Source organism: Liolophura sinensis, chromosome 8, assembly GCF_032854445.1.
Source record: "Liolophura sinensis isolate JHLJ2023 chromosome 8, CUHK_Ljap_v2, whole genome shotgun sequence".
Classification (NCBI taxonomy): domain Eukaryota; kingdom Metazoa; phylum Mollusca; class Polyplacophora; order Chitonida; family Chitonidae; genus Liolophura; species Liolophura sinensis.
Window position 1 is genome coordinate 20,363,143 of NC_088302.1, and position 22,560 is coordinate 20,385,702.

The 22,560-nt window shown below is 39.0% G+C and overlaps 2 protein-coding genes across 2 annotated transcripts in view; one reads left to right on the top strand and one right to left on the bottom strand.

Annotated features, from left to right (window-relative positions):
• LOC135473289 (coiled-coil domain-containing protein 87-like) overlaps positions 1-17,863 on the bottom strand; it is a 32,710-nt gene extending 14,847 nt beyond the window's left edge. The window contains exons 1-15 of the mRNA XM_064753136.1: positions 17,794-17,863; positions 15,823-15,985; positions 14,663-14,735; positions 14,150-14,199; positions 13,906-14,019; positions 13,598-13,669; positions 10,980-11,076; positions 10,113-10,194; positions 9,632-9,764; positions 6,330-6,401; positions 5,629-5,722; positions 4,904-4,961; positions 4,166-4,205; positions 3,408-3,548; positions 2,421-2,564 (exon numbers count right to left, since the gene is read on the bottom strand). Of these exons, the coding sequence (XP_064609206.1) occupies positions 2,421-2,564; positions 3,408-3,548; positions 4,166-4,205; positions 4,904-4,961; positions 5,629-5,722; positions 6,330-6,401; positions 9,632-9,764; positions 10,113-10,194; positions 10,980-11,076; positions 13,598-13,669; positions 13,906-14,019; positions 14,150-14,199; positions 14,663-14,735; positions 15,823-15,969 (1,317 nt within the window). The 5' untranslated portion in view covers positions 15,970-15,985; positions 17,794-17,863. The remainder of the gene's footprint in view (positions 1-2,420; positions 2,565-3,407; positions 3,549-4,165; positions 4,206-4,903; positions 4,962-5,628; positions 5,723-6,329; positions 6,402-9,631; positions 9,765-10,112; positions 10,195-10,979; positions 11,077-13,597; positions 13,670-13,905; positions 14,020-14,149; positions 14,200-14,662; positions 14,736-15,822; positions 15,986-17,793) is intronic.
• Positions 17,306-22,156, top strand: LOC135473290 (tRNA (adenine(37)-N6)-methyltransferase-like). The gene is made up of 4 exons (XM_064753138.1): positions 17,306-17,368; positions 18,614-18,801; positions 19,316-19,473; positions 20,441-22,156. Exons 1-4 carry the CDS (start codon positions 17,306-17,308, stop codon positions 21,322-21,324), a joined length of 1,293 nt encoding a protein of 430 aa, XP_064609208.1. The 3' UTR covers positions 21,325-22,156.
• The last annotated feature ends 404 nt before the right edge of the window (positions 22,157-22,560 follow it).

The window sequence follows — 22,560 nt, forward strand, 5'->3', positions numbered from 1 at the left end:
ACTCAGCGGGATGACGTCACAATACGAGTTTGTTCAACTTTAACAATTCCATGGCAAGCAAAAAGACACATGTCATAGAAGATGTCATGTAGGAAGACATGCTATAGTACACAGGTCTGTGAAGGTCTACAGCTAAAACTTGCTCAAATACCTAAAAATATGATATTGTCAAAATATAAATAATTTATTTATTTATTTGATTGGTGTTTTACCCCGCACTCAAGAATATTTCACTTATACGACGGCGGCCAGCATTATGGTGGGTGGAAACCGGGCAGAGCCCGGGGAAACCCACGACCATCCGCAGGTTGCTGAAAGACCTTCCCACTTACGGCCAGAGAGGAAGCCAGCATGAGCTGGACTTGAACTCACAGCGACAGCATTGGTGAGAGGCTCATTACGCTGTGCTAGCGCGCTAACCAACTGAGCCACGGAGGACCCCCAAAATATAAATAAAATAAATAGAATATTGTGTAAAGAACGTTGAATACAATTAATGATAGCCCATTCAGCATCTTGTGGGTTATCATTTCCATTCCTCTCACAAAATGTTTATGGTTTTCAAGCTTAACTGTGCAATATTCTCCATATAAGCTAGCAGCTAGAACCTTAGGACGTCACAATGGTGTGAGGACAGCTGAGCACTGAGCACTTAGCACTGAGATCGGTTAGCCATATTCCCAGCTTGGCTTCCACATTAACCACTCTGAACGGTTATATACACTACCGTGGAATTCAGTCCTGTCAACTGTGCTGTCTCTAAAGTGACAACGCTGTATGCCACAAAGTGTCCTGCGATCTTAAAGTAATTCTGAATTCACATCACCTCATTATGTGGGAATAATACAGACCATAACATCACAAATAGAACAACTGTAACCGACGCATCCACTCAGACCGCATCAGAACTTTGCCAGAAGCCATTTTCAAATCACGTGACTCAGTGGCTAGGGTGGACTCGGCTGCTCTTCCCATAATTAAGAACATCTGTCTCCACAATATAATAGATTATAGTTCATTTCTGTTCATTATTAACATACAAATTAAAGCTAAGGCTCCCAAACAATTTGTCAATCACCCTTTAAATTGTGTACATCTCATTGGTTTCAATCAAATGATTCCACAAGTTCATCTTTTTCCAGATGATGCTGAGTGCGGCCGACTCTAATTGAAAATGACGGTGAGCGCAGTTTGGTTTGCTGGCGATGTAACAGATACATATGTGTTAATTGTGACCTTATGGTCTTTATTATTCATGAATAACCAGATGATATGAAGTAAGAATCGATCTCAGATCTGAACAATATCAACACTCTGTACAAACTAGAACCTAAGAATGGAATCACAACAGCTAACACCTTAACATGTAAACAATGACATCAAGATAGCTCGCACCTCAACATGTAAACAATGACATCAAGACAGCTAGCACCTTAACTTGTAAGAATGACATCAAGATAGCTCGCACCTCAACATGTAAACAATGACATCAAGACAGCTAGCACCTTAACTTGTAACAATGACATCAAGACAGCTCGCACCTCAACATGTAAACAATTGCATCAAGACAGCTAGCACCTTAACTTGTAAGAATGACATCAAGATAGCTCGCACCTCAACATGTAAACAATGACATCAAGACAGCTAGCACCTTAACTTGTAACAATGACATCAAGACAGCTAGCACCTTAACATGTAATAATGGGATCAAGACAGTCAGCCTCTTAACATGTAACAATGACATCAAGACAGCTGGCACCTTAACATATAACAATGATATCAAGACAGCTTGTACCTAATGTGACATCAAGCACCTTAACATGTAACAATGACATCAGAACAGCTTGCATCTTAACTTGTAACAATGACATCAAGACAGCTAGCACCATAACATGTAACAATGACATCAGGACAGCTCGCACCTTAACTTGTAACAATGACATCAAGACAGCTAGTACCTCAACATAAAGCAATGAAATCAGGGGCAGCCGCTACCTTAACATGTAACAATGACATCAGGACAGCTAGCACCTAAACATGTAACAATGACATCAACACCTTAACATAGAGCAATGACATCAGGACAACCACCACCTTAACATGTAACAATGACATTTGTAATTCTTGAACTTTTTCGCATGGTTAAAAAGTGTTTATTCAAGCATATTCTGAAGGGATGATTATTCTGTGTTCACTGATAAAATTATACATTTTGGACGGTTTTGTCCACACAATCAAATTATAAACATGCATAAAATAAAATTCCACAGAAATTTGCTCCTTCGCATGCCAAAAGGTTGAGGGATTAGGGTACATGTAGAACTGAACATGACAATGAGGTCAACAAAGTGAACACCTCACGTAAGACTGACTTGATGAAAACACCTAGCCCAAACCTCAAACAAACTCTTAACACTGACCTGAAGGAGGACGGGAAGGTCATCGTCGTCTTTCTTGCCCTGTTTGTGGTCCTCGTCAATCTCTCGGGACCTAGCCATCAGCTGCTCCAGGTCACTGGTTCTGTCTGTTCCACATTTTTCCTCCTCCTTAACGCACTGTTCATCCTAACAATGAAATAAAACATGCAACGGAACATCCATCTACAACTTGAAATCAGTCAATTGTCAAACTCCCCTTTGACACACTTTAAAGAGACATACGATTTCTTGGCAGCAAAATGGAACCCTTTAGTTTTGCCTATATGTTAACACTGGTTAATCACAGTTTCAAACAGAAAGTATCATAGAATCAACACACCTGGTGGAAAACACCATTTCGTGTGTTGGTGGAACTCAACACCTTGACCTTGGCTAATTTCAGATTTAGGTTCACCAATGTCCTCAAAATTTCTGTTAGGTATTTCAGGACTTCTAATATAATGTTACACATTTATCAAATTTTATCACTGTAAAATTTGATGATTCTTAACATTTCACTTCTAGTACTGTAATTCTTCAACTTTTCCATGTTTACATGGTGTTTATTCAAGCATATTCTGAAGGCATTACTCTGTGTAGACTGATAAAGGTATACTTTCTACGAAGCCCTGAAATCAAGCAATGAAGTTTTGTCTCCAAATTTCAAAACATGTGCTAAAATTTCATCTTTCTCTTTCATTTGCAAAAAGGTTGAAGAATTAGGGTGATATCTCAACTGGACGAAAAAGACATACAGACAGACACCATCAAAGTATAAATATTGTTCGCTCTGTTTTCATGGAAGCGGGGGGATAAAATTATACGAAGCAATAAAAGACAAAGAATGCGATACACAGTGTCCAAAATCACATGGTTAAAGAAAATCCTGGTATTAATCCCTTTCACAAAGGGAAACACATATATTCCCAGCCTACTTGTTAGCATGTGATCAGTGAATCCAAAGTTCTATACTCCATGTATCTCACTTACCACCTTACGAGCATTCTTTGTCCCTGTCAAAAGATCAGCTATGTTGTATGTGGCATCCTGAGCAACTTTCTCATTGGAGAGAGATAATTCTTCCTTCAGACTTTCTCCATAACCTTTCAGAAGTGGCACAGACTGGCACCGCTGTGAAGCAAACACATTCATCCCATACCACAGGTGTAGAAAAGCTATCTAATAGATGTAGCTTATTTGATTGGTGTTTTATGCCTTACTCAAGAATATTTCACAAATACAATGCCAGAAATCCACAACCATCCGCAGGTTGCTGACAGACCTTACCATGTATGGCTATCACATATAAATGTAGATGAAATAAATTATTTTTTCTTTTACATGAATGAATAGAATTTTTTCAAGAAGTAATAACAAAACTGAGATTAAATATATACATAACATGTGAAACATTGGACATATTGGAACTACAACCGAGGAACATAAAAACAAAAGTACATGTAAAATCTTCATTAACAGGGTACATTGGTTACAATAATTAGGGTCTGCCAAAGAAATTGCCAGCGTATACAGTTGCCCTTCTGACATCACTGAAATTGCCAGGTTCGTATGCAGGTACATTTGTGATATGACAGAGCATTGCCAGGGCATACAGCTAGACTTGTGATGTACACTGGAATAGTCCGGTTCAGATGCAGGCATATTTGTGATATAACACAGACACAGCCAGAATATACAGCTAGATTTGTGATACACCCAGGTATACAGCAATGTGTAGACTATGTTACCTGTGTCATTATGAGTTTTCTGGACTCTTGCTCAAGGATACTGAAACATATAAAATGAAATTCAGTGAAATATAAAATGAGTGAGTGAGTGAGTGAGTGCTTGGGGTTTAATGTCGTGCTTTACAATTTTTCAGTCATATGACTGCGAAGGAATCCTTAGAGTGCATGTAATGTGCCTCCTTGTTGCAGGACGGATTTCCACCGCTCTTTTATCTAGTGCTGCTTCACTGAGACACCTTACTGAAGGCAAGTAAGTGATCCCGCCCGAGTCATAATACTGATAGGGGTCAACCAGTCGTTGCACTATCCCCATTACGCTGAATGCCAAGCGACGAAGTAACAACTTCCTCTTTTAAGGTCAGGTGTGACTCGGCCCAGGATTGATCCTGGTCTTCCGCTCCCGAGGCGAATATAAAATGAAAATCAATGTAATGTAAAATGCCATTCAGTGTGCCCCATGCCTACAAAGGAAATGCTAACCCTTGTTGAGAATACATGTACAATACCTCAGTAGTCTAATCATCGCAAAATGGTTTGATAACACAGTCAACACACCACTGGGCAAAGCTGAACTTCTGATTTCACAACTTACTGAGTTTCCCTTGTAGTCTAAATCTAACAAACAAACTTATCAACACAATGAAAAACTGTCTTTATAGATATCTATCTTTAAAAATGCAGTATATATGCAGTTACTGCAGTTTAATCGAAATTTAGCTTTCATGCACAACAACTTACAAAGAGTCTGTAAATTCAGTATGAGAAATCCTGCTCGGAATGTCCATTACATGTACATCTGAAAGTTAAAAAAAGTGAAACTAGATGAAATAATACCATGAGTAATAAAATCTGCTTAACTGTTATAATAATCCCAGTTCAGAAACCCAGGAACCAAAATATATGTACCTTTTTGAGATACAAAGTGGTACTTAAAAATCATCAGACCACAAAATTTACTCATACTTGCTACTTTTACATTTAACAAGGAAACATTTAACAACGAAAGAGTTACAATTTTATCTGCTGCAAACAGCTCTAATCAGCTCTTTGTGAATACTTTTTTTTATCTGATTGGTGTTTTATGACATATTCAAGAGTATTTCACTTCTACAACAGCAGCCAGAATTACTTTGTGCGGAAACCTGGACGAGCTCACGGGAAATCCAAGACCATTCGCAGGTTCCTGGCAGACCTTCCCACGTACAGCCGTACAGGAAGCCAGCATGAGCTCACAGCGACAGCATTAGTCTCTATATGTATAAGTTGGTCAGTCACATTTTGACATGCCATCTTTTAACATGGGTCATTTACATAAGGACAGCACTGAATGAAAGATGACCTCTACTGTTTGCTTGCTTTTTTCCTTTGTCGTGTTTGCTGAATATCAAAATCATAGACTATACACTACAGTATATTAACAACTTAAAAAGTCGCCAAAGACACTGTTTTTTTGTTTTCATTACCTTCTGATAGAGTCCTGTCTATCAAGCCTTCTGGTATTGCATCCAAAAGGCGACATAGTTTGCTAGTGTCCAACTGTGGCATCTGGTCACAAAGCTGTCAATTACATAGAGAGACAGTGTTATGTTCTTGTAGAATAGAAATACCCATAAATGGAAACAAAGTTGTCACCAAATATTAGTGAGACAGGGCCACAATGTTGGTACATGTACAAGTACGTTGAATTTTCAAATAACACTACTCATCAATCAATCATATAGGCCTAAAGATGGCGCTTTGTAATCCAGTGTTTTACGAAATTCTACTCAGCTCCAAAAAGTTTACATACAATGCCAGTAACACAGCGCAATATTCACCGAAGATAGAGTACAATATGTATTGTACGAAACAATGACCGACAGTTTTAACGCAAAAGGCCTCACAAACTCCTGAAATTACTCAGTGGGTGCTTTAAAGTCAGCTCTGCCACTACATAACTGATACAATGCTGAATATACAAGCATGTTAGAATTTTCAAATAACGTTGCCAAACAATGAAGGGAAAGGTACATGTATACATGGGATTTTGTAACTGTTTTCAGAAGTTTCTACTCAGTACCAATTTAGAATTCTAAATACAATGACAATAACACCGTGCAGTAAAGATAAAAACTATGTATTGTAAACAATGACTGCATTTTCACAAAAAAGGATTTTCACTGACCTCTTGAAGTTCCTGATAGGGTGTTTTTAACCTTCGATGCCCAACACCTCTATTTGGTCGTATCGACTCCATCTGAAGGCCACAATACAATCAGTAAAAAGTCGGGGAAAACCCCAAAACAACACATGATCTTCTAGTCATCTTGTCATTTTATTTCATTTATTTAAACAAAAGCTGTATATGTGATTTATTTATTTATCTGATTGGTAGACTTTAACTCATGGTGTCAGCATTGCCAAGAGTCACAGGGCTATGCTAGCACACTAAGATATGTTGATTTCTAAATTACTTGATACAAGTCACTAACTTCAAGTCACTTTTCACCCAGCTGCCTATTTAATTTGACCTCTGCAATGGCATAATAACTTTGAAACATGCAGGGCCTGCTTGATTTGTCATGTATCTGGTCATGTGCCGGTCAGGCGACATGAAACAATTAACCCGGTGATGACATTAACATGGTGTCAAATGTTGTACTGAGTGCCACAATCTTGCAAATCAGTGAAACTATCAGCGATACAGATCATGATGATGAGAAAAAAGCTGGAAGTTTGGTCAAAAAATAACACAATCACAACAGTGTCTAACAGCAAATTCATTATAACTGTGATTCTACAGCTATTATAAGGCCTCACTCAGACATGCATCCACGATTCTGCGCCGATGCTCACCACTCCTGCCAAAGCTTGAGTAAATCAACCAATCTTGCTGCGGCGAAGTGAGAAGCGGCATACGCCATATAGCTAGCTGGTTGCAAATCAAGCAGACCCGCAGAGATGAATGTATCTCTTCGAAAAAATACAACCAGGTCTACATTAGTGAACAATCTCTCTACCACAACTTTTTGTAAACAACTTTCAGCCACTAAAGTGTTGATTACTTGGTATTCAAGCAGTTCAATATTCATTGAATTGTCATTCACACATGTTTTTGACATGTCCATGACAGCCTGGATTCAGAGATCAGTATCTTTAACGATTTCACATTCAGACAAAGATCAGAGAAACTGTATTCAAACGGTCATCCACAAAAGCCTATATTCACATAGAGATCAGTGCCTATCATCATCCCACATTCAGACAAAGATCAGAGGGTCTGTATTCAAACGGTTATCCATGACAGCCTATATTCACACAGAGATCAGTATCTATAATCATCCCACATTCAGACAAAGATCAGAGAAACTGTATTCAAACGGTTATCCACGACAGCCTATATTCACACAGAGATCAGTATCTATAATCATCCCACATTCAGACAAAGATCAGAGGGTCTGTATTCAAACGGCTATCCACGACAGCCTATATTCACACAGAGATCAGTGCCTATCATCATCCCACATTCAGACAAAGATCAGAGGGTCTGTATTCAAACGGTTATCCACGACAGCCTATATTCACACAGAGATCAGTATCTATAATCATCCTACATTCAGACAAAGATCAGAGGGTCTGTATTCAAACGGTTATCCACGACAGCCTATATTCACACAGAGATCAGTATCTATAATCATCCTACATTCAGACAAAGATCAGAGGGTCTGTATTCAAATGGTCATCCGCGACAGCCTCTATTTACAGAGATCAGTATCTATAATCACACCATATACAGACAAAGATCAAAGGGTCTGTATTCAGAAAGTGATACAGGATATCCTGTAATGGCACAGCAGTCTGTACCAGATGTACAGATCACATTCAGATGAAGATCAGTGAGTCAGCATTCAGACAGTAATCCACATCCTGTACGTAATCACACAGCAGTCAGTACCAAATGTCAGACAAAGATCAGTGAGTCTGCATTCAGACAGTGATCCATGATATCATGTAATCACACAGAAGCCAGTACCAGACAGTGAGACCACATTCAAACAAGGGTCAGCCAGTCTACATTCGAACAAGGATCAGCGAGTCTACATTCAGACAGTGATCCATGACATCCTGTAATCATACAGAAGTCAGTACCATGCGGTGAGACCACATTCAAACAAAGATCATTGAAGTCTGCATTCAGACAGTGATTCATGACATCTGTAATCACACAGAAGTCAGCACCAGATGGTGAGACCACATTCACACAAAGATCATTGAAGTCTGCATTCAGACAGTGATTCATGACATCTGTAATCACACAGAAGTCAGCACCAGATGGTGAGACCACATTCACACAAAGATCATTGAAGTCTGCATTCAGACAGTGATTCATGACATCTGTAATCACACAGAAGTCAGCACCAGATGGTGAGACCACATTCACACAAAGATCATTGAAGTCTGCATTCAGGCAGTGATTCATGACATCTGTAATCACACAGAAGTCAGCACCAGATGGTGAGACCACATTCACACAGAGATCATCGAGTCTACATTCAGACAGCGATTCATGACATCTGTAATCACACAGAAGTCAGCACCAGATGGTGAGACCACATTCACACAAAGATCATTGAAGTCTGCATTCAGACAGTGATTCATGACTTCTGTAATCACACAGAAGTCAGCACCAGATGGTGACACAACATTCACACAAAGATCATTGAGTCTACATTCAGACAGTGATTCACGCCATCTGTAATCACACAGAAGTCAGCACCAGAAGGTGAGACAACATTCAAACAAAGATCATCGAGTCTACATTCAGACAGTGATTCAAGCCATCTGTAATCACACAGAAGTGAGCCCCAGATGGTGAGACCACATTCACACAAAGATCATTGAACTCTGCATTCAGACAGTGATTCACAACATCTGTAATCACAGAGAAGTCAGCACCAGATGGTGAGACCACATTCACACAAAGATCATTGAAGTCTGCATTCAGACAGTGATTCATGACATCTGTAATCACACAGAAGTCAGCACCAGATGGTGACACAACATTCACACAAAGATCATTGAGTCTACATTCAGACAGTGATTCACGCTATCTGTAATCACACAGAAGTCAGCACCAGAAGGTGAGACAACATTCACACAAAGATCATCGAGTCTACATTCAGACAGCGATTCAAGCCATCTGTAATCACACAGAAGTGAGCCCCAGATGGTGAGACCACATTCACACAAAGATCATTGAACTCTGCATTCAGACAGTGATTCACAACATCTGTAATCACAGAGAAGTCAGCACCAGACGGTGAGACCACATTCACACAAAAATCAGAGGGTTATCCACGACATCCTGTTATCATATGGTGATTTCACATTCAGGCAAAGATCAGTGAGTCTGTATTGAAGTAAATCACCATTTTACATTAACATTTATCACAAATCACATCACATTACGGACAACTGTGTGTGTACCAGAGAGTTGAAGGACAGAAGATTGAAGCGATGGGGAGATGATGCAGATGATGCAACTGATGCAGCTGACGCGGCTCGACCACAGCTTTGCATGTCTGCCACAATATACCGACGCACTGTCAGGATGTTCAGGCTGAAGAGAAAAAAACAAAAAAAAAACAAGTTTATTATATGGGTAAATAGCACTGAATTTTTTCGTAATTATTGTTTAGTTTGCAGCAAAAGCTGGAAACAAATCCCTCAGATTACAAAGCTCTCCCAATCTTATTTATATATAGAGTTTATAAAAACATTTGGACCATAATACTGGTCTCATACTCAAAAGTTAAGCACATATTATGTGCTACAGGTAAGTTGCTTTTCTGTTTCGTTCCATCTTCAGTCATGACCCAGGAAGGTTTCTTCTCTACACTAAAAGACTGCTAACCTACCTCCTGCTTTAACCATGCAATAAACACTTCAGGCATAAACACACACTTACAGCTTATTGGCATCCAAGGCTAGTTGAGCTTTTAGCCTGCACATGTTTGCTGGTCCACTGAAGATACCTCTTCTGTTAAGAACTGGGGTAATAAAATGTGGTTCATTTAGAGACGAGCCCAAGGGGGATCATTTGTATATACAACAGGTTACTAAAGTCTATAACAACTATACATATTTATCATAGCTCGGAAAATCAAATGACCCTAATAAGAAATGACTTAATCAACATCTTAGTTTCTTGTGGCATGCTGGAGATTAATATTACTCAAGCATGTCAAGAATGCTTCAAAACAAGTGACTCAAAAGCAAAACAGGTTTTCTAAAAAAAATTTCATCATCAGCACTATGGCATGAATTCATCTTGGTGAGAAAAGTATGTGGAACTCCACAGTCCATAGAAAACTTTCACTTGAAAACAAAATGATTAAGATGGAATATTTTCTTCCGAACAGGACTGCTTTTATCAAACTGAACAATGAATACAATAGATTTTCATTCAAATACATTATTATTATTATTATAAAACATGGGCCTCTGTGGTTCAGTTGATTAGCACACTAGCGCAGCGTAATGACCCAGGAGTCTCTCACCAATGCGGTCCCCGTGAGTTCAAGTCCAGCTCATGCTGGCTTCCTCTCCGGCCATACGTGGGAAGGTCTGTCAGCAACCTGCGGATGGTCGTGGGTTTCACCACGGGCTCTGCCCGGTTTCCTCCTACAATAATGCTGGCCGTCATCGTATAAGTGAAATATTCTTGAGTACGGCGTAAAACACCAATCAAATAAATAAATAAAATATTATAAAACATTACATTGTTTTGATTGTATGCCTTATTGTAAAGACATCAACTGCAAATGTAACTTACCTACGGCTTTATGAAGATAGTGCTTGAACAAGCGTTCACAGACAGTCACAATGTACACAATTATTCTTCTGTTCAATTCACTGTTGTCTTCGGCACTCTGTTAACATTCAAGCAACATAAACAATTACATGTAAACTCATTTAAATGACCTCAGTACCACACTGAGCAGAGGTTTAGACGACGTATGCAGAGATGATCATGTGACTTTATTCAGCATGCCATACATATTCAGCATAACTCCATATCAAAGCATCTGGATCAAACACCTGCATGATGAAATATACATACACAGTTCTGATAGAAGCTACTATGCTATAAAGACCTTCCATAGTACGTATTACGATTAGACCTTTGGGTTGCTCTGGCTCTTTATGTCGGCTGCAACCCCCCCAGATGTTAAATGGAGGTATGGGCTGAAAACAGATACAACTAAGATCAGCCAATTTAACGTGCAAAATAAACCTCAGTAAGAGGTAATGATGTACATGTATTGCACAAGAATTCTGATGTCGCCTTACTCTCACCACCTGTATACAATCAGCCTTGCATCTCAAACCCTTCAAGGTACCAACGTTCAAGGCCAGAACATGCACAATGATATTTGATTTCCAAATTCTACAACAGCTAATATAATTCACATAATCAGTTATGTACAGTTTTGCTCATAAATTTTAAAACAAATAATTCAGTCCAGCTGCTTTATTTCCCTCCCTTAACATTTTAAGTGTGCGTCAGTGAGGTTAATTCTAGCAGTCAATGCCATAGATGTTTCCTTCCAATGTCAACATACCGTAAATGACCTCAAGTTTTGCCCTGGGACTCCTAAAGTGTATCCCAGGATTCATTGCGTTAGTTGTTTTTGTTACTGACTGAGCGCCACGGGAGAGCATCAGGGCTGGTCAGGGGATTATACTGACAGTTCAAGAATGTAATAAACAAGCTCAAGCTTCACTAAGCAGTTAGTCTATACTCCTACTGCCAACAGTTCCTGTTTTCCTCAGATTTAATCATAATAGTTTTAGTACATGCACTTCGCAACAAGTTGTTTTATTATTATTACTTTGTGATAAATGTGAATTTGGGAGAAAACTGTGGAGATTAAGCGTGACTACCCAGCACTTTTATGCATGTGGAGTGTCATGACAAAAAAATCCGTTTTTATACTGCAGGGTTCTCCACATACAAAGCTGTGGCAGAATTTAGCACACCTTGAATCTGTATTTGCAAACTAGGCCTACCAGCAGACGATATGAAGATGTTAAATTGCAAACAAAGCGACACCTACACATGTGCGTTTGCACCGCTGCAGCTAAACATTTCTTGTTCATTCTGGCAAAATTTGACAGACTGTCAGCTTTTGTAAATATGAATACTTCATTTACTTAATATTAAATCGAGTCCCTTAAGATGAAATTTTAGTCATATAGATTGGTTTTATCTACATGTAGATACAAGCCACCTACACTCACAGGACTCAAAATTTCCATGTGTCCACCCATTGATTTTTGCTGGCAAAAGGCAAAACAATAATCTTGTCTGTGGCTGGCGACATGTAAATCACGTGTGGGCAAAGCCATATACAGGAAATCATAAAACAATTTTTTTATAAACCCAATGACGGCGTTGTGTGAACTCCTTATGTGATAACAACTCAAGCAAATCCTGTCTCTTGATATGCTCGGCTCGCACACAGTGCTACCAAAAAAGGGTTAAAAGTAAATGGTGGTAGTTTTCCAAAACCTCTTGTGGAGTATTTTTTCTGTTTTTAATGGAGTTTCCTGATATAAAAATGTGGGAAAAGGAACTCTTCTGCATTAGGACAGCTCCGACTGTAAAGAAACAAAATGTACGTGTAGACTGACATACTAAATTGAAATTACGTGGACACGGGAAGCTGATGATTTTTCTCAGTGAAATTTGTTTTTAGCTAAAATACACCTGTACACATATCCGTTGCATAATTAGGGTTCTCAGCAGACAACCGTTCACCACATAACGGAGTCAGGTGCTTTCCACATAGGCCTAACCCAAATAATCAGTTCGTCTGCAGTGTACATTGTGCATGTACATTCCTTGTTTGGCGTGGTCATGCTTTCAGACAGTGTTTGGAATTTAAAGGTTTGTAATAAATATCACCTGTCTTAATACTTGCTTCGATTTCATCCACAGGTACATTTAGAGATGTACATGTAGGCCTACTAGTTGGAAGACCTGCACACCTGACTGTCAGTAACTTGACCCCATGTGGCGAGGATTAGCAGCCAGAGCTGCTAAGTGCCCTGCAGGGTAATGCAATGGGCCGGGGGCTAATCACTCTCTTTTGTCATCTTGCTGCCAACACTGATCGTGCGAAAGTAAGCGACAGTAACTCACGAAAACCAAGGAAAATACTGAAAGAAATGATGTAAAGCTCAGGGAAAGGTACTGTATGACTACCCATGCAGCCCAGAGCTTGACAAAGTGAGCCGTATTAGGGTAAAAGCATAATGCAGCCCCTAAAAAGCAGGATAAATTAGAACACTGGTGATTTAGTGGAGTGAAACAAGGTGCTCTCACTCAGACAGAAGCTTTACCAGAGTTTATAGTAAACCTCTGATCTACAGCCAGATTTAACTTACCAGGAAAGGATCATCAACTTGTTTCTTTACTTCCCTCCATATGCCATTCACTTCTCCCATTAAAATCCCAGCCTGAAACCCAGAATCAATTAATAAATCCTGTATAAACCTGATAATCAATTGTGCAACTTTAAGTTATGTACAGCACATTATAAGCGTGACAAGACCACAAGATTCTAAAATTATCTCTATAGCTTGAAAGCAGGGATTTGTGTTTCAGATAATCTGGTATTGTGTTCCCATGCCAAGAGCAGTTGCATATGAATTAATCTTAAAATGAAGGAAGTATATAAACCTAGTAGACTGACCAAGTTTTGTTGATCCTCAACAGATAAGTAGGCCATGTCCCGTTTGGCTGCAATTCGGCGTCTCACATACTTCACCAGCTGATTGAACGAGGTTGGTGGGGTGCGGATTTCATCCTAGAGGAAAGCATAAAACTCTGGAAAATTGCATTTTAAAAGGTACATGGAGGTAAATTAATTGTATGTCACAGAACCAAATTTACTGCTAAATGAAATTTACGTGAGGGTGAAAGAAACAGCAACTCACATTGATGGGTGTGACAGGTCGCTCCAGCTGGATTTCCCTCACTTCACTTTCTGAAAATTCAAAGAAAGATCATTCTGTAGTGTAGTACATTTACTTATGATTTAATTCACAACGCTTTTACCCCACAGTCATAAATAGCATACTTAAATACGAAAGCTGCCAAGTTTACAGGTTGAGAAACAACAGCCCTTCATGAAGGCCAAGACAAACCTCCTGACTTAAATCTGCAACCGAACCAGGAAGTTGGGTTCTAGCACACTGATCAAGAGCTAATCAGCTTCGGCTGTGACAAGAATAAAGCTTTAGCAGTATTAAGTGTTGAAGTGTTTGGCGCAAACCTTGCAGACCTAAGGGGAAGACCACTACACCCTGAAAGGTACTGGTCAAACATGCTGAAGAGACAAGGATTCAAACAAATCAAATCTCAATTTTCTTTAAATGCTACAACAATCAAAAGACAGATTTTAAATATAAATTATTAGGTCAGAAAGCTGGGATGCAAAACTGACTTACCACTTTCATGTGAATAGGGGGCAAACAGTGACACAGCACCTATCACCTCATCCACCTTATGTCCAACATCAGCCTAAAACCACAGATCATATTTACAGGAAAAACTATCATATAAATTTATTGTTAATTTACTGGGGCATTTAGTCCCCATATTTCACCTTTACACAGGCTTTCAAGTCTATGGGATTGGAAACTGGGCAGGGCTTGTGGCCTGAACTAATGCCTGAACTAATGCACTCTACACTACTTAATTTCTACATTTCTTAATTTGGAGTATATGATGGGCCTAAAATACAGAAGTACAAAAAAGCTTCTCAGCTTTCATCTTGGGGCATAAAAATGGCTTTGAAGTACATTTAGTTTTTCTAAGGACCCAGCGGTCAGTCCAGAACTTAAGTAGCTTGATGTGGTGACATCAACAGTGATATCAGTTATAACAACTTTGTTTGGGGGAGGGGGTGACTAAGCTGGTCGTGTATGTGATCCTGCAGGTACATGCATATGTCAACTCCAAATATTTCCAACCACTGAATGCATGAAACAGAGCTGTTATTAAAAAATATGAAATATACTTATAAATGTTTTTGTTTGATAATCCTTTTTGTTTTCTCGCACAACTTTTTTTCTTCTTCTAAACTATACTCCTCATGTTATAGAAATGTAATGTATTGTTTCATGTATCCTTAAACTTGGTCAGTGATGACCCTAAAAGCAGTCATACATGTATAACCATGTAATGTAATGTGTGTTCTGTTCCGTAAAATATAAACACAAAGCATATTCAGACATATAGAAAACTTCAGTGCACCTTATGGGGAAATTTAACTATTCTGATTTGGTGAACTAACTTAAAGTTCAAGTCACCTCTTTTAAAAATATTTGTATTGGGTGTAAAGTGATCAATAGACCAAATCACAGCATCAACTTTGGGATTTTGGCATTTTTTGTAAAAATATTTTGTATGAATGTTAATTCCTTCAAAAACCCCATATACATTTTTCATTCTAAACAAAAACAAAATATTTCATTAGCCAAAATAAAATAAAAAGAGTTCTTAAACTGCCTACCCCACCCAGCTTTGTATATTTACGCAGATGGACCAATGTGGATCACTTTCTAATGTTCTGTCTTCAACAATGCAACATCAAGTTGAAACTCACGTTATCATATTTGGGCCATGAAACTCGGTACATGCTATCCTGCTTCCCTGGTTTAACACGTTTTACTGCTTCATACTTTGGCATCCTCAGCTCCTCACTCATGAAGCCTTTGAAGGCAGGAGGCTTGGGGCCTTCTCCTACCACCATGGTGACGTCTTAAATCCTGAAAATAAATATTCACAAATCACACATATAAGGTTGGGTTTTTATGTCATATTTAATAATCTTTCAGTCATATGGCTACAAAAGTGATTCACTGATGTGTACACTGTGTCTTCTCATGGCAGGGTGAGTCCTTGCTGCCAAAGTGCTGCCACTACTGAAGTGTCAGGGAACAAAGAACTATACCCAAGAAACTGAATCTGTTTTGCCATATCTGTCATTTTACATTTCTGCACTTTGAGATAGCATTTCACATTTCGACAAAAAGTATAAAGTCCTACAGTGGTGACTCTATTAAGCTTATTGGAGGGTTTCACATATAACTAAAGGATGGTACTCGTTATTTCTACAGGATGCTACATAGGCTCATAAAGCTTATAATACTGTGAGAATTAAAACACCTAAAACAATGACAAATAACCAATAAACTCTCATCACCAGTGTTACTGTGCCAGAAAAATGAAATGCTAGGTTGTTGGTGCTTCTGTGGTTGTGTGATATAGGGACTGTATCTTATCACAAAAGACAGCTGAAGATGTGGGTCAATGATGGACGACATCAGCACCATCCATGAAATCAGTTCCTAACATTAAAAAAAAAACAGGTCGGCTGGCAACCTGCGGATGGTCATGGGTTTCCCCCGGGCTCTGCTAGGTTTCCTCCCACCATGATCTGACCGCAGTTGTGTAAGTGAAATATTCTTGAGATCGTCATAATTAGATAAAATAAATTTACAAAAACAAAATGATTTCCTTTACTGGCAAAATTGTGGTAGCTATGAATTCAAGTCCAGCTCATGCTAGCTTCCTCTGAGGTCGTACGTGGGAAGGTCTATCAGCAACCTGTGGATGGCCATGGGTTTCCACTGGGTTCTGTCCAGTTTCCTCCCACCATAATGCTGGCCGCCGGCATTTAAGTGAAATATTCTTGAGTACGGCGTAAAACAACAATCAAATAATAATAATAAATAAAATACTGGCAAGACATGACCTTCTTGCTCTTTCTCGTATCTCACATGGGAAATATGTCACTCATATGACATGGACACAAAAGAATTACAGCCAGTTAAAATGCAACATTTTTATCAGGAAGAAAAAGCATTTCATCCAAGCTGCTACCGGTACTTTTATAAAACCTTCAGTCACCCTTAGCTGTCTGCCAGCAGGCCTAATGTAAAGAACACTACAGAGGTTCCAAATGCGGATAGGAATATACCAAGGGTTTTATGAATGGTCCTCCGTTAGACGTTGTTTTGTTACAGCATCCAAGATCTAATTAGATTAGGCTATGACGAGAGCCTTTTCAATGTGACTGTCACCCGATGACTGATGTTGAAATTGACTGCATACTGCTCAAGTTTACGTGTTCCAACCTGAATTGTCACGTTTGTTAAATATTGAAACTTTCAGTCACAAAAATTAAAACTGAATTTGGCTGAAAAAATTATGAAAGTTAAAAATCAGCTGATCAAGGGAGATAACCACATTTCATAATAATGTTCGCTTGATTTCAGACGATTACAAATTAACGCATGAACGTCAATGCAGCAATGGTTCAGTCTGATGTCCATTACAAAGACAGCAACGTTATTTAGAAATTTTCGAAATCTTCACACGTGAAACTGGCCATTACTCACAAGCAAAAGACAAGCGAGTCGATCACCGTACAAATGGTCGCCATATTTGTTTATCTTGGTGACCATTTGAAAGTCAAGCGAAGTGAAATTCGCCAACAGTGGCTATATATGAAGTTAACACTTAGTTACTACATTGAGTTTGCCTTCTGTTTAACAAGTGTCTATTTCGTTACCTGTTTTACTACTCTAGATCATTATCCATTGCCTCCGACAATGTCAATAATCTCAATACTTGCCACTGCCTGAAGTCAACTGCGACCCTGTCTTACTTCCTGTTGGCACGACATGCGCAGTTGTCAACTGGTTGTCACGCTGTCTCAGGCATGTCAGTTGTCTGGCGCAGGATATCTGCAGTAATAACCAAGAAATCGGCTATGAACTCTTAATATTAGGTAAGGTCTAGTTCACAGCCAAGAAGCTGTCCATGGTAAAATATGAACATGGGAGCGGAGCCTTCCGCCGACTTATTCGGCGGAACGAAAATACAAGAAAACACTTACTTGTCATCGTAGCTGTGTAGAACTGTGATTACGTTTACTATCACAGCCCTGTGTTGTTCCATAAGCTTACCTTGAACATCTCTGTACTTCCCTTGCTGGCTTTAACATACTACTGCTGGGCATCAAATAATTTGTTTGTCCGTAGTCATAGTCGTCTCAGCTATCAATTTCAGGTAGGTGTTCCCATGTGTCATCACTAATAAAAGCCACACAAGTGTGAGACTAGTGGAAACTGGATAAATTCTAACTCCAGTTGCCATGTATGTGATAAGTTCTTCCATCAACCTGCGGATGGTTTTGAGTTTCCCCCTGGATTCTGCCAGGTTTCCTCCTGGTTTCCTTCCACCAATAATGCTGGCCACCAAGACCAATCAAATAAATAAATAAATTTGTAAAAAGGAAATTGAAACAGTAAATATTTTATGAAACTGCAATTGTGTCATTCAGTTGTATTTTAAATTTACTGTTATTGCTATAATTGTATTCTTTTCAGATTGTTTCCACCATGACAGTGCCATTTACTCCAATTGGCTTCATAAAATCAGTATTTAAATACAAAAATGGCACACCCAGGCAGTCTCAGCTGTGTAGGGATGCAAGGGGTGTTCTGACCATAGAGAAGACCATCTTCAACAACCCAGAACATTCCCTCGAAGATCTGGATAGTTTTACTCATGTCTGGTAACTATTGTGTTAATCATTTAAGGTTGATTCTCTTTTCATTTCCACAGATGGTACAACTTCAGTTTCAGACTTTTTAAGAAGAATTGCAAGTATGTTATGAGCTTTAAAAGATGATGATTAGCTTTGATGTGTGAAAGATGAAGTTTGATTCAAAGTTTCCCTGCACTGTTTACTTTTCTGTCAGTACACTGCTGTGGCCTTTAATGTACATGTACCCTAAATTTATGTATACATTTAAATATTTAAATTACCTACAGTTTTATACAATTAGAGGCCCGGTTTTCTCCCACCATAATGCTGGCTGCCGTTTATTGCTGAAATATTCTTGAATATTGCACAAAACACCAATCAAATAAATAAATAAAAACAATTATATTCAAGTTTATTTGAACTGTTCACTTTTGCCTTATTTATGGTGCATGTAATAATTGTGTAACGTTCAGCATCCTCACATGTAATGATTACATGTATAATATTTGTTTACCCTACATACTATATTTTTGGTTCACAGGATTTTGTTCCTGTTCCACAAAAACTCTGACTGTGCCACTAAGGCCAAAGTTCGCCCTCCGCGCCTGGGTGGGAAGAGAGTTGGAGTGTTTTCTACACGGTCTCCCCATCGCCCTAATCCAATTGGTCTCACACTGGCAAAACTGGATGCTGTTAAAGGTACATGACCTGCAGTAGCCCTAGACAACTTACTTTGACAGATCTAGATTATTTATGGGAAGCAACACTGAGTTTTTAACTGCATCAAGCAGATTAATTATACTTTAAATAGATAATTGTCTGTTTTTTGGTTGGTCAAAATTTTGATATCCTGTCTTTAAACATTGGCAGTTCACTTGAAGAGGAGCCTTAGTGCAAGATGACACGAAACTTTATAAAGTCACCTTTTTTATAGGGTGCTGCAACTACCTTAATTGACCTAAACTTTCGCACAAATTTGCGCTTGTTCATCTAATGCTGAAGTCTGAACTTATGGAGTCTTAATTAGACCTGGTATGAATAAGGTACTATTAAGGTCATTTTTCGTAGTTTGTGATATCTACAAGATGAGTACTATTTAATACAAGTTTTGTGTAGAAAACAGTTTTTGTTCTATGAGTAGCATGTACTGAACCTGGTCCGTGGAAACAGTGTAACGTGCGGAAGGTTGTCTTATCTAGTTTGTTGTTTATGCGATACAGGTTGACCCATATTATGGGTAATCTGGACTGCGTTTTCACAGATGGTGTATCATTTCCATCTAACATGAGTAAAACCATAGTAGCTCATCACATCAAATTTCCACTGTATGTGTTTAAAATGTGGCTGATTGACTTATAATTTGTACAATTTCAGCCTGACTCGTGTAAACCATGATCCATTGTAAGTTTATCACATACAGGTACATGTACACTGTGCCTCTGCTCTGATGTACTGAAGATGATGCTAATATTGAGCCTGGTAAAGTTAGGCCATAAAAAAGTAATTAAATGTTACTCAAGACATTTTTTTTTAAATGGGCAAGTGGATCGTTTTCTTTTTTTTTGTTTTTGGTGTCACCTTCACAATGTGTCTGATATTAATTTTTTATGGCCTTTGAATGTTATCATCATTATTCCATAAATGTCTTTCATTGTCTTTTTGTCAGGGGATAAGATGTACATATCTGGTATTGATATCATAGATGGCACACCAGTTCTAGATGTGAAGCCATACATACAGGAATATGACACTCCACACCTGAGCCAGGCCCTTGAACCAGAGGATATCACCTCGGCAGTGGACACTGCATCAGACACCACACTGGTCACTGATGCATCGCAGATTAAGGACCCAAAATCACTCACTGATTGTTCTGTTGGATGTGATAAAAGCTGTGAATCCATGTTGAATGATTTTAACTGTGAACCAAACACTGCAGTAGAACTGAAATGTGATGACAATGATTTGGCATGCAGTGATAAACACTTTCCTCATGTTTGTGATGAATTAAGTGCACATGAAACTTTAATAGAGGAGTCTACTTCGATACCAGTGACAGATTTTCAGACAGGCTCGTATCTGAATTGCACAGAGAGTGAAGAGGACTATCAATTTGAGCATCGTAATGGCTGTGAAGGGAGCTCATCCACTCTTGGCTCTGGTGGCAGAGTTGTCTCCCCTGGAGATCAGAGGTACTGCCGTCTCAACGTGTCCTCTTCCTGGATACCTTCAGTGGACAAAAAACTGCAAGTGCGCTTCACACAGCCAGCTGTCCAACAACTCAGTGCCTTTTCTAAGTCGGCTGACCATAGCCATCATCGCCTGGCCTTGCTAGACAATGCTGGTGAGGCTAAAAGGGCCATTATTAGCATGCTGACACAGGATCCTCGCTCTATTTACAGACGTCAGAAGTGTCCAGACAGCTTGTACTTCTTCACTGTGGACAAGCTCCATGTTACATGCTGGTTTGACCAGAAAATGGCAGAAGTTGTGAGGATTCAGTCAGTAGACCAAACCTCAAAACTGCTTCCAAAAGATGAGGAACTGTAATTTGCTGTATGTGATATTTATGAAGACCGGTGGGTCATTGTAGACTTTAAAGGAAGGCATCTTTACATCGCCCAGACACACTAGATTCCTCGTTTCTGCTAGAAAGATTGATCTTCGGCTATAGATATGTAATCTGATTATGGGCATCACAGACTTAATCAAATGAAGATGGCCTTGGTGGTAGTGTTTAGCGTTTGACATGGCTTATGAGGTTTACATTGAAGCTTGTGAGATATCATTTGCCTTTCATACTTGAATAAATTTGCAACACCCATGACACCTAAAAGACTGGCCTGTATGGCTCAGCTGGTAGAACATCTGCTTCAGGGGCGCTAGATCCAGGGTCAGTCCTGGGTTCGGCCTCACCTGAGACCTTAAAAGAGGAAGTTGTAACCACTGGTTGACCTGTATCAGTATAATGGCTAGAGTGAGGCGGCTTACTTGCCTCCAGTAAGTTATCTCAGTGAAGCAGCACTAGATAAAAGAGCGATGGAAATCCATCCTGCAACAAGGAGGCACATTACAAGAACTCAAAGGACTCCTTCGTGGTCATGTGACTGAAAAATTGTTAAGACATTAAACCCTATGCACTCATCAAAAATCTCAGCCCAGGATAGGCGTAACCTGGACGTGCCTATTTCTCATACCAGCCAATCAGAATCGATTCTGTATCCCTTTAATATCTATGTGTCAATTACTTGTTAAAAGGCAGTGTCTTACTCCAGTTAATTCCACCAATAAAACTTAGGACCTGTATATGCCTGTGATTGGAAAAAAGTTTTTAATTATGGCCTTAAACACCAATCTGAAAAAAAAAATTACTGATGGTTTTTTGAGCTTACAGGAAGAAAAGCGTGAAAAATTCATGGCTCTATAGGAAGTCAAGATACCGAGAAATCTCTCGTTAACTTTTAAATATGAAAATAATAAAAATCCACAAGAAGAAATTCCTGCATCATAGAATGTTTTATTTACCACAGTTGTGCCCTGGAATCGGGGCCATTTACCTCAACCATTTAAATGTGATGCATGGTTAGATATGGTTTTATACGTAAATTCCGAAATGCATCAACTACATCAGTCTTAGCTAACCTGTCAAAGGGTTTATTCAAATGATCACACTGAAAAGCTACATGAAGGACCATAACTTAACTAAAGGATTTATTTTTATTCACAAATTTCTTTAAGGGGCCTCAGTGGCTAAGGGGATTAGCCCGCCAACGCAGCACACTGATG